Below are 17,113 nucleotides of genomic sequence, written 5' to 3' on the forward strand. Positions count from 1 at the left end.
ACGCGGAAAAACACACATAATAGTACAATTGGTTAGAGGGCTGTAAAACGGCAGCCATCTTCTCCGGCGCTGTTGTGATGGCATTCTCTCAAAGAGCTTCATGAGGTAGTCACCTGGAATGTATTTCAATTAACAGGTGTGCCTTCTTAAAAGTTAATTTGTGGAATTTAATTCCTTCTTAATGCGTTTGAGCCAATCAGTTTTGTTGTGACAAGGTAGGGTGGTATACAGAGGATAGCCCTATTTGGTAAAAGACCAAGTCCATATTATGGCAAGAACAGCTCAAATAAGCAAAGAGAAATGAAAGTCCATCATTACTTTAAGACATGAAATCGCAAAAAACATCAAGTGCTATGATGAAACTGGCTCTCAACTCTAAGTTCATTAGAGTTACCAGCCTCAGAAATTGCAGCCCAAATAAATACTTCACAGAGTTCAAGACATCAACTGTTCAGAAGGGACTGTGTGAAACAGGCCTTCATGGTCGAATTGCTGCAAAGAAACCACTACTAAAGGACACCAATAATAAGAAGAGACCTGCTTGGGCCAAGAAACACAAGCAATGAACATTAGACCGGTGGAAATTTGTCCTTTGGTCTGGAGTCCAAATTGGAGATTTTTGGTTCCAACTGCTGTGTCTTTGTGAGACGCGGTCTGGGTGAACGGATGATCTCCGCATGTGTAGTTCCCACCATAAAGCATGGAGGTGTTATGGTGTGGGGGTGCTTTGCTGGTGACACTGTTTGTGATTTATTTAGAATTCAAGGCACACTTAACCAGCATGGCTACTACAGCATTCTGCAATGATACGCCATCCCATCTGGTTTGGGCTTAGTGGGACTATCATTTGTTTTTCAACAGGACAATGACCCAAAACACCTCCAGGCTGTGTAAGGGCTATTTTACCAAGAAGGAGAGTGATGGAGTGCTACATCAGATGACCTGGCGTCCACAATCCCCCGACCTCAACCCAGTTGAGATGGTTTGGGTATGAGTTGGACGGCAGAGGGAAGGAAAAGCAGCAAAAAAGTGCTCAGCATATGTGGGAACTCCTTCAAGACTGTTGGAAAAGCATTCCAGGTGAAGCTGGTTGAGAGAATGCCAAGAGTGTGCAAAGCTGTCATCAAGGCAAAGGGTGGCTATTTGAAGAATCTCAAATATAAAATATATTTTGATTTGTTTAACACTTTTTTGCTTACTACATGATTCCATATGTGTTATTTCATAGTTTTGATCTCTTCAGTATTGTTCTACAATGTAGAAAATAGTAAAAATAAAGAAAAACCCTGGAATGAGCAGGTGTGTCCAAACCTTTGACTGGTACTGTATATATATTATCATTTATGAGATTCATGGACATGCCCTCCATTGTGGCATAGTGGAAACAACGGTTTGCAACTTTGTTGCAAGTGATTATTGATTAAAGGCGTTCCTTTAAATATGCAGCATTTGTAACAGCAGTTTCTTTTTGCACTCTCGCGACCAGGGTCCTCAAATTAGCTGGCCAGTGGAGTGTTTTTCTTTGGCTTTAGAAATGTTTTGTTGTAGTAGTTTAATTCCACTTGTCTCCTCTTACAGGGTTGCCAGGTTAAGCTAAAATGTCTAACCTAATGACTACTCAAAACCCGCCCAAAAGGCCTGAAAACTAGCCCAATTATTATTTGTTCACAGCAAGAGAGGAGTTGCCTTATTTATACTATAAACCCTTTTTCCATAACGTTATCGAGACAACTAAGAAGGAATATCATAGTAACTTGTAACGACCTTAGAAGCAAATTTCGTGTTTCCTCAAAATAATAATTATTGCAAGCTATGACATACCATAACAAAGGAATTTCAATATGTGCCAAGAGAAAATATAATTTACCCTTATTAAACTCGCAAGATCATTTGCACAAGAGGGTATGGTATATGGCCAATATACCACGGCTAAGGGCTGTTCTTAACAACGTAATTAAAACAGTAAAAATTAATGTTTTGTCATACCCGTGGTATATGGTCTAATATATACCACGAATTTCAGCCAATCAGCATTCAGGGCTCCGAACCAGGTTTATAATTGTAAATAAATCCCCTTTGGGCATGTGCATAACTATAGATAAATCCGACAGGAGAGTTTGAGGATCTCGAAATCTCTAAGCAAGAAAAACTTAATGAACAAGTTTTTCTGCCAATTGTGCTGTTATTATGTGCCAAATGTTAAGACTACAAATGGCCCATTTGCGAGATTGACTTGTCATTGCAATAGGCGTAGGCTACGGACAAAAATCTGGGTTTATGATTGTAATTGCTTAGATAAAGGCAGGTAGCCTATAGCCCCTGATAGGCCTACGTCTCATTTCAGATAGTCTACAGTAGCCTAGACAAGATGTAGGCAAGATGAAAACTGAACGATTTAGCAGCTTGCTTAGTTCAAATTAACAGACTAATTTATTCAACATGAATAGCGAGGTAAGAAGTGTTTGTGTTTCCCAATAGCCTGCTGGAATAGGCTACTGAGGATGGGGTCATAATTTCAATCACTGAATTAAATATTAATAATATGTATATGAACTGAATATGCTTGTCAACAACAGCCAGTGTTTATTTTTTTGAATTTGTTTGACCTGTAACCTAATCTGACTACTGTTACCGTCAATCTAATGCGTTCTAACAACTGATCGGCAATTGCGATAGAGCTTTGATAATTTCCAATTTAATTAACTAAACATGTCCATTAATAATTGCATAATAACACAAGGCTACAGCAATAATAAACTGAAGTAATAGGCTATTTATTTAATTGGTTTGCCAGCTCCAGGTAGGCTACACAAGTGGCACACATTGATTTTCAATGACTCTAGTGATCTCGTCATTTCAACATATTTATTGTATCAAATGGTAGCCTACAATGGCATATACATTAATAGGCTACTTGATGGCCAACAGAGGAAAATGTATAATTCTTCACATTTAGCCTAATGTCAGTTTCATGGAGGACTTTTCCCCATAAAAAGAGCCACGCGAGGGAGTTCCATAACTTCCATTTCAAATTTCCACTCTGGCAGCCCCCGAGACCCAAGAACTGAGCATGCATAAAGCACTTCGCTTGATACCGTTTTCTTTAAGCAGTAAACATTAGAATGCAGTTTAAACCACCTCTGACCGAATTCATGTAATACGCTCTTGTGCGCCCAAAGTCTTTTTCCAGTGCTTTGTCTCCATTATTTCTTGATGTGCATCAGTTCTAGCGTATTAACATGTTTTATGGAAAAAAGGTTGGAAATAGGTGTCTCCATAATGACAATCTAAATAGCCTACATACAACTGGTAAAAAGTTGTCACAACGTGCATACGTGCTACTCTCTCTCTCTCTCTCTCTCTCTCACACACAGACCCCCTCCGGCCCTCCGGCCCTCCCCACCACTCACTCACTCAGCAACAGCCTGCCTCACTGCCTGACAGTCAGCAGCAGGTCACAGTGAAATATATTTTTTTTAAAAGAGAAATGCCATGGCGGCCGCGGTGCAATTTAGAAATTGCTCAAAAACCTGCATCCCGGGACAAATTTATTTTCACCCGCAACATCGTTTTCAAAGTAGCCCAATTTGAGGGGAAAACCGAGAACATGGCAACACTGTCCTCAGGCCACCAAATACTTCAGATCCTAGAAACTACAATATGGGTTAGGCCTAGTGTGGCTTTTTTTATGCAAACATGTCCTTGAATATCGCCACTAAGTGCGTACCCTGACAGCTTAGAACAGATGGGTGAGTGCTATCCGGAATCCTTGGGACGTCCCTACCCCATTGAAGTTGTCGTTTGAAATGGTTAGGGTTAGGTAAGGGTTGTGGGTATGTTTAAGGTTAGGGGTTAGGATTTAGAGTAGGGACACCCAAGGATCCCGTATTTGCACGGGTGTCACTAGTTACCACAGCCATAAAGGCATAAACCCTGCCTATTTATACAATTTCTCTTCTTAAAATGCGATTTTAAACCTTACCCTAACCTTAACCACACTGATAACCTTATGACTAACACTGGCATTAAATTAAGACCAAAAAGAAAATATTTATTTTCAAGAACTTTTACAATATAGCCAATTTGGAGTTTGTGGCTGTGGTAACTAGTGTAAACCATAGCGCAGAGCGAACAGATGCTATGATGACGCTTATTAATTAGACCTGTGGATTGGCCTGGTCACAGTGGGATACCATCTTTTATTGGCCATTGTCCCTGTCACTCAAACCCTATACTGTTGCTCAGTACGTCCCCCCCTGTGGGGCTGAGTTACAACCAATCATATATAAACCTGGATTGCTGAGGCTATGTATTGGCCAATAAGAGGCTAGAAGCCACAGGTCGGCCATATTGTCACACCATAGGGATGAATGTAATTCTACAGTATTTCAATTAAATGTTTATTGGACCAAATTACATGTGTTTAAGTATTTTGTTGTTGTAGTGGGGACAGTAACATCAGTACCTTCTAAAAATTATACTTTAAGAAAAATGTTTTTATATACACTACCGGTCAAAAGTTTTAAGGGTTTAAGGGCATTCAAGGGTTTTTCTTTATTTTTACTATTTTCTACATTGTAGAAGAACAGCTCTACAATGTAGAGAAGAACAGCTCAAATTTTATATTTTACATTTTAGTAATTTAGCAGACGCTTTTATCCAGAGCGACTCACTAACTGTGAGTGCATACATTTTCATACTGGCCCCCCGTGGGAAACGAACCCACAACCCTGGCGTTGCAAGCACCATGCTCTACCAACTGAGCTACATGGGACAAATAAGCAAAGAGAAACAAAATTACTTTAAGACATGAAGGTCAGTCAATACGGAACATTTCAAGAACTTTGAAAGTTTCTTCAAGTGCAGTCGCAAAAACCATCAAGCTATGTAATGAAACTGGCTCTCATGAGGACCGCCACAGGAATGGAAGACCCAGAGTTTCCTCTGCTGCACAGGATAAGTTCATTAGAGTTACCAGCCTCAGAAATTGCAGCCCAAATAAATGCTTCACAGAGTTCAAGTAACAGACACATCTCAACATCAACTGTTCAGAGGGGACTGTGTGAATCAGTCATTCATGGTCAAATTGCTGAAAAGAAACCACTACAAAAGGACACCAATAATAAGAAGAGACCTGCTTGGGCCAAGAAACATGAGCAATGGACATTAGACCGGTGGAAATTTGTCCTTTGGTCTGGAGTCCAAATTTGAGATTTTTGGTTCCAACCACCGTGTCTTTGTGAGACTTGGTCTGGGTGAACGGATGATCTCCGCATGTGTAGTTCCCACCGTAAAGCATGGAGGAGGAGGTGTTATGGTGTGGGGGTGCTTTGCTGGTGACACTGTCTGTGATATATTTAGAATTCAAGGCACACTTAACCAGCATGGCTACCACGGCATTCTGCAGCGATACGCCATCCCATCTGGTTTGGGCTTAGTGGGACTATCATTTGTTTTTCAACAGGACCATGACCCAACACACCTCCAGGCTGTGTAAGGGCTATTTGACCAAGAAGGAGAGTGATGGAGTACTGCATCAGATTACCTGGCCTCCACAATCCCCCGACCTCAAACCAATTGAGATGGTTTGGGATGAGTCAGACGGCAGAGTGAAGGAAAAGCAGCCAACAAGTGCTCAGCATATATGGGAACTCCTTCAAGACTGTTGGAAAAGCATTCCAGGTGAAGCTGGTTGAGAGAATGCCAAGAGTGTGCAAAGCTGTCATCAAGGCAAAGGGTGGCTACTTTGAAGCATCTAAAATATAAAATAGATTTTGATTTGTTGAACACTTTTTTGGTTACTACATGATTCCATATGTGTTATTTCATAGTTTTGATGTCTTCACTATTATTCTACAATGTAGAAAATAGTAAAAATAAAGAAAAACCCTTGAATGCCCTTAAACCCTTAACTTTTGACCGGTAGTGTATATTTGTAATTTTTATGTTTAGCTCACATCATATCATTTGATAGTATGCATTAAGGTGTCTGTAATCGATTAAACGTGGCAAAAACAAATGTAGACATTAATAAATGCATTTCTATAGCTTCCCCCAAAACATTACAGTGGTGGGGGATTGCCAAGATCGAGGTGCGGTGACTTCAAAACAGCTCCCCCTGTTAGTAATCGAGTGTATATATAAATAATTGGTTAAAACTCGATTGAGAAAGTACTCACCAACATGAGAAGGGATCCTTTTTTACTGCTGTTTTTATGTTTTTCCAGTGCTATAGCGTGTTGAAGATTCCTGTGCCTGCGGAAGTGTTACACATGGACACTGTCCTCCAGTTGAATATTGGAAGGCTACAGTACATTCATACATTTACTTGAAAGCTACTCACTTTTTATAGTAGCCTAATGCATTATTGAGGTTGCTCATGGTTATGGAACTGAACTGAAAACAACGACCGTATACTTGTATTCAATATATTAAACTTCAAATGTCAGCCACTTTTTCTTCCAAATATGCTCCTCCTCACAGACTGCCATACAGTAAACCCATATAAGTAGCATAGATAAGGCCCTGCAACAGTTTGTACAGGGTGTTCTGAACCGGCGTGACCGCATCGCCGGCTGGGTCACAGACTGATGCTATCTGGTTACCTTGGCGATGTATTTGGTTTCCTAGCGGCCTCAGGGGAATCCCATCCCTGTCATTCCAACGTGATTACCTTGAAACACAGGATCATATTACTCAGGAAATGAACCAGGATATTACAAGAAGACACTATTTGTCATGGTTAGAAAGGTAGGGTATGGTTCACCTGACTCTGCTCTCCTATGGCTGTATCAGGGATTTGAAGTAGGCCTTACCCAACTAACAACAAACGTTCCACAACTTTAGAGACCGTTCCCTTAAGAGTCTAATTAGGTAATTTAATTAACGTTTTCATTGGAATGTTCCCGTGATGTGCAAGGAATGTTTCCAAGAGACCATTCCCTTAATGTCAATTAGAACTTACCCAGAACGTGGTTACCATGTTCTCAGAAATTAAGATATTAATGTTCTAGACACGTTTCATGGGAATGTGGAAAAAACATTGTGTCCAGTTTTCTGTGGGTAAAGAGAACGTTCCGTCAACATACACAGAGCATGGTAGCCATGTTCTCAGAATATAAGATATTGATGTTCTAGACACGTTTCATTGAACGTTGCAAGAACATTTGTGTCCCATTACATGTTGTTACTTTTGCCAAGCCAATCAAGGCCAACCACTGATCCATCCATAGCTCTTTGTCTGTTGGCAAGGGATACTCACAGTGCTTTTAACATGCAGTGTTTTCAACTTACATATTTTACACACTTTGACATACATTATGCATGTTAATTTATACAGTAATTATTATATGGCCTCTCCTGGGATTTGATCTCACAACCTCTTGGTTTACAGTATTCCGATCTTCCTACATGCTAAGCCACCATGTCCAGTATCAGTTCATCTGAATATTATTTCATTGTTGATTTTATTTATTTATTTCAGCAATTTAAGGGCTGTCTAATGTTGGTGGTGCATATTAACCTGAATCACTATGATCAATACACCATTTTCTTGAGTGTACTTTTAACAGAGCTGATATTTACTTCAAAGTGTCTTCACCCTATTGCTTACACCTATCAAGTTGTTTCAGATCTACACAAGTGCCTAGGGAGCAGAGATGTAAAAAGTAACCAATTGTCATACTTAAGTAAAAGTAAAGATACACTACACGGCCAAAAGTATGTTGACACCTGCTCGTCGAACATATCATTTCAAAATCATGGAAAATTAATATGGAGTTGGTCCCCCCTTTGCTGCTATAACAGCCTCCACTCCTCTGGGAAGGCTTTCCACTAGATGTTGGAACATTGCTGCGGGGACCTGCTTCCACTCAGCCACAAGAGCATTAGCGAGGTCGGGCACTGATGTTGGGCACTTAGGCCTGGCTCGCAGTCGGCGTTCCAATTCATCCCAAAAGTGTTCAATGGGGTTGAGGTCAGGGCTCTGTGCAGGTCAGTCAAGTTCTTCCACACTGATCTTGACAAACCATTTCTGTATTGACCTCGCTTTGTGCACAGGGGCATTGTCATGCTGAAACAGGAAAGGGCCTTCCCCAAACTGTTGCCACAAAGTTGGAAGCACAGAATCGTCTGGAATATCATTGTATGCTGTAGAGTAAAAATTTCCCTGCATTGGAACTAAGGCGCCTAGCCTGAACCATGAAAAACAGCCCCAGATCATTATTCCTACTCCACCAAACTTTACAGTTGGCACTATGCATTCGTGCAGGTAGCGTTCTCCTGGCATCCGCCAAACCCAGATTAGTCCGTCGGACTGCCAGATGGTGACGCGTGATTCATCACTCCAGAGAACGCGTTTCCACTGCTCCGGAGTCCAATGGCGGCGAGCTTTACACCACTCTAGCTGACGCTTGGCATTGCGCATGGTGATCTTAGGCTTGTGTGCGGCTGCTCGGCCATGAAGCCGTCCATATACTTTTGGCCATTTAGTGTACCTTAATAGAAAATGACTCAAGTAAAAATGAAAGCCACCCAGTAAAATAGTACTTGAGTAAAAGGATAAAAGTATTTGGTTTTAGATGTACTAAAGTATCAAAAGTAAAAATACAAGTATAAATCATTTCAAATTCCTTATGTTAAGCAAACCAGACGGCATAATTTTCATGTTTTTTAAATTTATGGATAGCCAGGGGCACACTAAACTCAGAAATCATTTACAAACAATGCATTTGTGTTTATTGAGTCCGCCAGATCAGAGGCAGTAGAGATGACCAGGGATGTTCTCTTGATAAGTGTGCGAATTGGACCATTTTCCTGTCCTGCTAAGCATTCAAAATGTAACGGGCGAGTACTTTTGGGTGTCAGGGAAAATGTATGGAGTAAAAAGTAAATGTTAAAAAAATATATAAATAGTAAAGTAAAGTACAAATACCCCCAAAGTAGTAAGTAGTACTTTAATGTTTTTTTACTTAAGTACTTTACACCACTGCTAGGGAGGAGGGGTTAGGGTTTCTTCTGGACAGGGCCTAACTATAAAAGTAACATATTACCCCCAATACTCTTCCGAAGTGATTATGTTGCAATTTGTCAATTTTTCCACATTAAAAGTTGGAGATGGAACTCTGTGTTGTGTATTGTTTTGTTATAACTGGCATCATCGTTGCTTAAATGGCTAATGTGAGAAAGTACAGACATGCTACTATAAATAAACACATTTCTGATAATCTGAGAATTTGGCCACCATGTTCTGAGTATGTTTCTATCAGAAGTAGCACTACCACCTGGGCCATGTTTCAGCAACAAATTAGTAAAAGAGCTAATGTCAATCCTTATCAGAGACACGTTTGTTCTACATGGTGCTGTATATGTGGTGTGGATTTCAAGAAGACGATAGAGAGTTCTCTTTCAGATGCTCAGCTATCTAGAATTTCAATGAGAAACTCATTTGAATGAGACCAGATAGGTGTGTTGTAACTACTGCCAAATAACGACATTAACATGTATTGCTAAGAACGTGAGAGTAGGGGGACTCCCCAAGCGGGTCTCAAACCCAGGCCACCAGCCGCAATGACAAACACCCTAACTGCTGTCCCAATACGGGATATCTCTAGGGCATGTGCTTATTGGGCCAGTATAGTTAGACCCTGTCCAGAAGAAACCCTAACCCCTCCACCCTAAGCATTTGTGTAGATCTGAAACAACTTGATAGGTGTAAGCAATAGGGTGAATGCACTTTGAAATAAATCTCAGCTCTGTTAAAGGTACACTCAAGAAAAACGTGTATTGATCATAGTGATTCAGGAGTATAATTAAAACAGGTTAATATGCCCCACCAACATTAGACAACTATACAGAAAACCCTTATATCAATGATGAAAGAATTTTCAAATTAACTAAATGATAACTGACACAGACATGGTGGCGTCGCAGCAAGATGTGAACCAAGAGGTTGTGAGTTCAAATCGCAGGTGAATACTAATTACTGTATAAATGAACATGCACAATGTGTCATAGTGTGTCAAATATGTACGTTGAAAACACTATGTTAAAAGCACTGTGTGTGTGTGTGTGTGAGTATCCTTGCCAACAGACAACAAGAGCTATGAATGTAGCAGTGGTTCACCAATCAGGGTCTTGAAGGGCTTGGCAACAGTAACAAGGCGTGATGTGTAATGATAAAAAACAATTTGGGGGGGAGAACATTTCTTTGGGACCACCAGGCGAGGTCCTGACAACTGATACACAGAAATGTTGTTGCAACTTTCCAATGAAATGTGTCTAGAACATTAATATCTTCCATTCTGAGAACATGGCAACTATGTTCTGTGTATGTTTGGTGGGACGTTGATGGAATATTGTCCTAACCCTGAGAAAACTGGACACATGAATGCTCTTTCAACATCCCATAACACGCGTCTAGAATATTGTTGTATATTTTGAGAACATTGTAACCACGTTCTGGATAAGTTCTGCTTGACATTAAGGGAATGTTTTCCTAACTTGAATACCAGAACATGCTAAAAAGGTTCTAAGAAGGTTTTTGTTAACATAGAATGTTCCCCTAACTAATAGAAAACTGGACACTCAAACATTAGGGGAACATTACGGGTAACATTACAAAAACATTCTCTCCCTATAATTATTAGCTGGGTACACAGTGTCACTCCTGTGAGCCTTTCACCCAACTATCCGGAAGTTGTAATGCCCCCATAAGGAGAGTACAGTTTGTTGTCAGTTGTTGTAGCGGTGCTACATCTCCTTTGTTTGTATACCCGCTGTAGTATCACTCACACCACAGTTGGAGATGTGGCCATCAGATCTGTAAACACACACACACCCCGCAAACCCACTGGCCCAGCAGCCCCTCTACACTCGCTTGTACCACTGCAGTGATAGAATGAGATGAGAGAGGGAACAAGGGAATGGAGAAGAGGGAAACAGGATTTGTGAGGGGTACACCGACAGGGTGTGGAAAAGGCTTGTTACTAAAACACCTGGAACTAGTTTTATGAGAACTATATGCCATGTCCTGTTAAGAGCTACTGCGTCAGAGAGAGTGAAAGAAAGAGAGAGAGAACAGGAGAGAGATGAAAGAGAGTAATGTGTGTGTGGAGAGCAGAGCCAGAGCCTGTTACTTTCTGTATGAATTGTGACCTGGAAGCTGTGTCCATTTGAGAGTGACGCTCAGGCTTTGGTGAATGGAGGGGTCAGGTAACACACACACACACACACACACACACACACACACACTGCAGACAGGATTATAGCTTTTCTCTGCCAGGCAGGTTTATAAGTGAGTGGGGTAAACAGGGAGTACCTATGTTTGGCACCGGATGCTAGTTACTGATGTCACAAAGTCACAGGTTAAGGCTGCCCTGAGGTGGGTGGGGAAATCACAGGTCATCTTTCTCCCAAAGACCCACCAGAGGTCCTTATAGAGACTAATATAATTAGCTAGAATATATAGAAATCAGTCCTGCTCTAGTGATGAAATCTAAGCACCTGTGTCACGTTGAGGACGGTGATAGATATGATTGCTTCCTATACATGTTAGAGAGGCATGTCTTTCCTGATATATTTCTACCTCAGCGTACCACAACGTTGTGCCCTACTAAACGCAGTCCTGCTTTAGATAGGGACCAGGGAGTCCAGGGACTTGACTACACCCTGTCATTTATGAGGGAGATTAAAGGGAGACAAAAGAGGGAGATTTAAAAGTAGAGGTGTAGACTCAATACCTTATATAAAATAGTTCCTGTGTCCTTCAAAAGGGGCATTCTCACTCAGAAGTTAGAATAACCTTATTGTCTTCTTTGTGCTCAATGAGGGAGAAAGTTTAAGTTAGGAAGCAATGTGGAGCTTCTGCCACCATCACTCTCTAGTCTGTCCACTCCTTTATCTCCTCTGTGCCAGGTAAGTGGGGCAGGCCCAGCTTGGGTTCTCTACCTCCCCTATCACACTGCAGTATATCTGTTCCCCCAGTCTCTGCTAGGGAGAGAGAGAGAGAGAGAGAGAGAGAGTGAGAGGTAAAGATAGAGTCAGATTACCGTCCCTCAGTAAGCCTGCTCCTCATTTCCTTAAAGCGCTGCTGCTGCTGCTTAGTTCTGCAGCCCTGCCTGCCTGCCTGGCTGACTGCTATCACATCTCTCTGCTCTCTCTCTCTGGGATGACTTTCGTTACTTCATTAGCAGAGCCTATTTCTGGCCTTCGCCATCTCATGGCCCTGGCACCACAGGGACTACTTCAAGGCCTACCTACCGCTGGTGCTCTATCCCTCCCCCTCCCTCCCTCCCATTTTCTCTTCTCGTTGTTTGGAGTTGTTGTTCAGGAGCCAGCATATGTTTTCAGTTGGGAAGTGTAGTAACCACTACAACTGACTCAATACAAAATAATTTCAAATGTGAAGGTTTTTTACATGAGTTTTGTCATCCTCAACTGTCAATCCTCACTGACATCGATGTTATTTAAAAAAATGATCTCTCTCTCTATCGCGTGTTATTTATAGTGTTAATAATAACTGATCTGCTCTCTCCTCTGTTATTTATAGTGTTAATAATAACTGATCTGCTCTCTCCTCTGTTATTTATAGTGTTAATAATAACTGATCTGCTCTCTCCTCTGTTATTTATAGTGTTAATAATAACTGATCTGCTCTCTCCTCTGTTATTTATAGTGTTAATAATAACTGATCTGCTCTCTCCTCTGTTATTTATAGTGTTAATAATAACTGATCTGCTCTCTCCTCCAGGCAGTGGAGCCAAGGGCGAGGCAACGAGACGGAGGACGATTTCTTTGCATTTTCTCAGCAGAAGGGCAAGGCTGGAGAGAGGACAAAGATGCCCAAACCGGTGAGACAAATATAGATGTGTAAACACATTGGGGAAACAATATTCACAGGAGACGTGAATGTTCAGATTGTGTTGTGAATTTCACAATGTCTTTTCCACCACAACACCTCAGGCTTTGTTCCAAAGTATCTTTCACACCATGCAAGAACAACAGCCACATGTTAGGACACAGTAATCTGACTGTAACTTACACATACACCACAGGAGGTTGGTGGCACCTTAATTGGGGAGGACGGGCTCGTGGTAATGGCTGGAGCGGAATTAGTGGAATGATGTCAAATACATCAAACACATGTATTAGATGCCATTTCATTTACTCCGTCCTCCCCTTCCTGCCCCTCGCACCGTAGGCTTGGTGCGAGGGGCAGGAACAGGCCGGGCCGGGCTGGCGACGCGCACCATCAACTTAGTGCGGGGAGCAGGAACGGGCCGGACCGGACTGGTGACGCACACCACTTGCTTGGTGTGAGGAGCGGGACTGGGTTTCTTCATAACCCTCCGCTCCCTCAGCTGCCTACACAGTTCCTCTCGCCGTGCCTCTACTCTCACCTTCTCCCTTATCGCCTCCAGTAGCTCCACCCTCTGAACCACTAACTCCTGCTCCCTCTGGACCAATAGCCCCCTTAACCTGGTGGCCTCATCACTCAACCTCCCAATACGCCCTGTAGCTGCCTCCTGCTGCCCCGTCGCCCATGCCGTGTGCCCCCCCCCCCTAAACATTTTTTGGGGTTGCCTCTCGTCCGTCCGACGACGACACTGTTGACGCCATTGCTCCTCTCTCCGTCGCGCCTCCACCGTCTCCTTCCACGGACGGCGATCCATCCCGGCCTGGATTTCCTCCCAGGTCCAGGACCCCTGCCCGTCCACTATCTGCTCCCACGTCCAGGCTGCCTGCTCCTGGACACGCTGCTTGGTCCTGGTATGGTGGGATCTTCTGTCACGATCGTTGAACGGAGTGGACCAAGGCGCAGCGTGATGAGCGAACATACTTATTTTATTAAGTGTACAACACAATAAACAAAACAACAAACGATAACGACACGTGAAGTCCTTGGCTACAAAAAACCATACGGAACACGGAACAAGATCCCACAACTACTGTGGGAAAACTGGCTGCTTAAGTATGGCTCCCAATCAGAGACAACAAGCAACAGCTGATACTCGTTGCCTCTGATTGAGAACCATACTGGCCAACATAGAAAACACAATACTAGAATCCCGACATAGAACAACAACACATAGAATCTACACACCCTGGCTCAACATATAGAGTCCCCAGAGCCAGGGTGTGACACTCATTCCACGGAGGGCCGAGTGTCTGCAGGTTTTTGTTTTTCCCTTTCAATTCAGACCTAGACAACCAGGTGAGGGGAGTTCCATACTAATTAGTGCCCTTAATTCATCAATCAAGTACAAGGGTGGAGCGAAAACTTGCAGATACTCGGCCCTCTGTGGAATGAGTTTGACACGTGTGTTGTAAACCCTCCACTCTACAGACATGGATAGTCCATCAATCACTGTAAACCCTCCACTCTACAGACATGGATAGTCCATCAGACATTTGTTCACATTGTGCTCATTGAGCAATACATTTGCCAATTATTCCCCAAGACGCCCTCAGGGGAAAGATGTTCATCATATGTCAATATATTGTTGGATTAAATGCATTGTATTACTGTGGCTTGTCACTCAGACGTCTTGTTGTCTGCACTTACTGTAAGAGGTTCTGTCTGAGTGGCCCCTCCAGATACACTCAACAAAGACACGGTGAGAGTGAATAATGCCTCCATCAGGCTGCAGTGTGTTTTAGGGGAGAGAGGCAGACAGGTCTGTTGTGCTCTTAAAAGGGGGGATACAGGGACCTCTGGCCTCTCTAGCTTGCCTGAGGCACTCCATTAAATCAGTGGGTTTCAGTGTTGGACCCTTCCTTCGCTCTGGGCATGTTTTAATGATGGATTATTCCTCTGTAACACCACTTAATAGGCGTCCGAAGGTGTGCCTGTTTTTCATGTCTGCTGTAAAGGGGGTCCTTGTTAACTAGAGTTGGAGGGCCAATCTGTGGGAGGACACAGCAGGGAGTCTATGGGGGGAGTAGTGTGTGTGTGTGTGTGTGTGTGTGTTAGTGAGTGCTTGTTTGTTGTGTGTGTACTTGATCTGTATATTTGTCTGGCTTGTAAGCATGTATCACCATTGTAGAACTATGGTGTGGGGCATGGTGGGACTTGATGCATTATTGATTTACTGAAGCGTTTTGCACATGTCGCCCCTCCTCTGGTCCGCCTCACTACTTTCCCTGCTCCACACCAGCATGCCTGCGCCCACCCACCAGGCAGGCTTTAAATATTTCATAACCCAGTTTTCATTAATATAATGGGAATTATCCAAGTCACTAAATCGAATTATCAGGTGTGAAGTTCACTCACCCATCCCTTTCCATCAGCCTCACATTAGCCCAAACACATAGAAAAATGTAGGCTCTACATAAACCTCCACTCCCCACTTCTACCATCTCTCTCCCCTGCTCTTTATATTATCTTTACCTTTTGATGTCCTTCTAGTCCTCCCTCTCTATTCTCATCCTCTCCCAGTCTCTCTGCCTAGCTCTCCTTCTCTTCTTCCTTCCTTTCTCTCTCTGTCCTCCACCTCTCAGTTAAGGCGTCCTCATGCTTCCCATCCGGAACAGTTCGTGTATATATTATGAAGACATTTTGTGATGTTTTGGTTCGTTTTGGTCTTCGGCAATGGTTTTGTTCATCTTTTCGTGCACACAACATTTTTTCTCGAGGCAAACCGAAGTTTGGTAGCTGAAGTCTACACTCCTTCGTTGGCGATTGGTCAATTGTAGGGGTGACGCGAGTTTCTTCTTCTTCTCAACATGGCGAACGACAACTTCAAACATTGCTTGGCCGAGGAGGTACAGAAGGAAGCAAGATGGAAAGCAACATGCCGTCTTCACCAAAGAATGAGGTATGTTGTATTTTCTATTGTAGTCGAGGAAAAGTAGCGCTAGCTAGCCTAGCAGAATACTCATGCAGCGAAAGAAAGCAAGCAAGCCAACCAACTAAACTAAAGATCTTTACAACTTTTTGATCAAACATCATTTTGTCAGAGAAAGAAAATCATAAGTGTCCCACATTGGTAACACCAAAGTCTAAGTTCGGTATCAAGGTCCAGCTAGCTAAAATGTTGCAAATGTTTGAGCAGAGTTGAGTAGCTAGGCCTACTCAACTCTGCTTTGAGTAGCTAGGCCTACTCAACTCTGCTTTGAGTAGCTAGGCCTACTCAACTCTGCTTTGAGTAGCTAGGCCTACTCAACTCTGCTTTGAGTAGCTAGGCCTACTCAACTCTGCTTTGAGTAGCTAGGCCTACTCAACTCTGCTTTGAGTAGCTAGGCCTACTCAACTCTACTCAAACATTTGCAACATTTTATTCTCGGTTAATGATATTTGATATGTTGTTCATTGATCGTTTTGGATGGTTTGATTATGTGTACTAAATAGTCCTCTACTTTTTTACTTTTTCAAGGCACAAACACAAAGTGAATGGGGGCAGCACCAGGTTGTGTTCTCTGCTCCCCAGCATTGCCTCTTCACCGTCCCCCAGCACTGACTGGTCATCGGCCCCCAGCCCATCTCCCGCACTGAGCTGCAGTGCAGAATGGGAAACCATCTCTTTGTAGGACCTGGGAAGCTCTATCCTGGGCCCACCTCCAAGACCTACTCCACTGGCTAGCTCCTCACCAATGCCACAGAGCAGCAGCAATAGTAGCAGGGTTGTGAGAAGAAGGGAGGAAAGAGCTGCAGACTCAGCCCTTGACACATCACTCGCAAAAGCATTGCAAAGACCGATCTCAAGATCTGGAGAACGTCATGCATTGAGCCACCAGCTTGTCCCAGAGGTAAATAATGTCTTTATTTCTTTATTCCCTTTCCTGTCTTCTGTTGTCTTTTTTCCCTCATCTCCTCCCCATGCACACTGCTCTCCACAGACCTAACATTTCCCCCCTCTTCTCATCCTCTCCACAGGGCCCTGGCACCTATAGCTGATTTCATGGATGAACTATCGCCAAAACTCCGGGAGGAATTCGATCACCAGCTGCATGAGTTTGTGCATGACTTCAAGAATAGGACATGGACCGAACGACCGGGACCACAGTGACATTAACAACTTGTTATTGTTGTTCAGACATCTCAGGAGTCAGACACTAGACACTTTCATTTTATTACATAGACACTTTTGTTTACATGTCTGTTTTTCATGGACAC

General features: G+C 42.8%; 1 protein-coding gene across 2 annotated transcripts in view; it reads left to right on the forward strand.

Annotated features, from left to right (window-relative positions):
* LOC121536868 (radixin) overlaps positions 1 to 17,113 on the forward strand; it is a 101,348-nt gene that overhangs the window by 32,780 nt on the left and 51,455 nt on the right. For both annotated transcript variants that reach the window (XM_045206629.1, XM_041844474.2), the window contains exon 2: positions 12,749 to 12,848. In XM_045206629.1, coding sequence (XP_045062564.1) covers positions 12,837 to 12,848 — 12 coding nt within the window. In that variant the 5' untranslated portion in view covers positions 12,749 to 12,836. The remainder of the gene's footprint in view (positions 1 to 12,748; positions 12,849 to 17,113) is intronic.

This window comes from Coregonus clupeaformis, chromosome 23 (genome assembly GCF_020615455.1).
Source record: "Coregonus clupeaformis isolate EN_2021a chromosome 23, ASM2061545v1, whole genome shotgun sequence".
NCBI classification, from domain to species: Eukaryota; Metazoa; Chordata; class Actinopteri; order Salmoniformes; family Salmonidae; genus Coregonus; species Coregonus clupeaformis.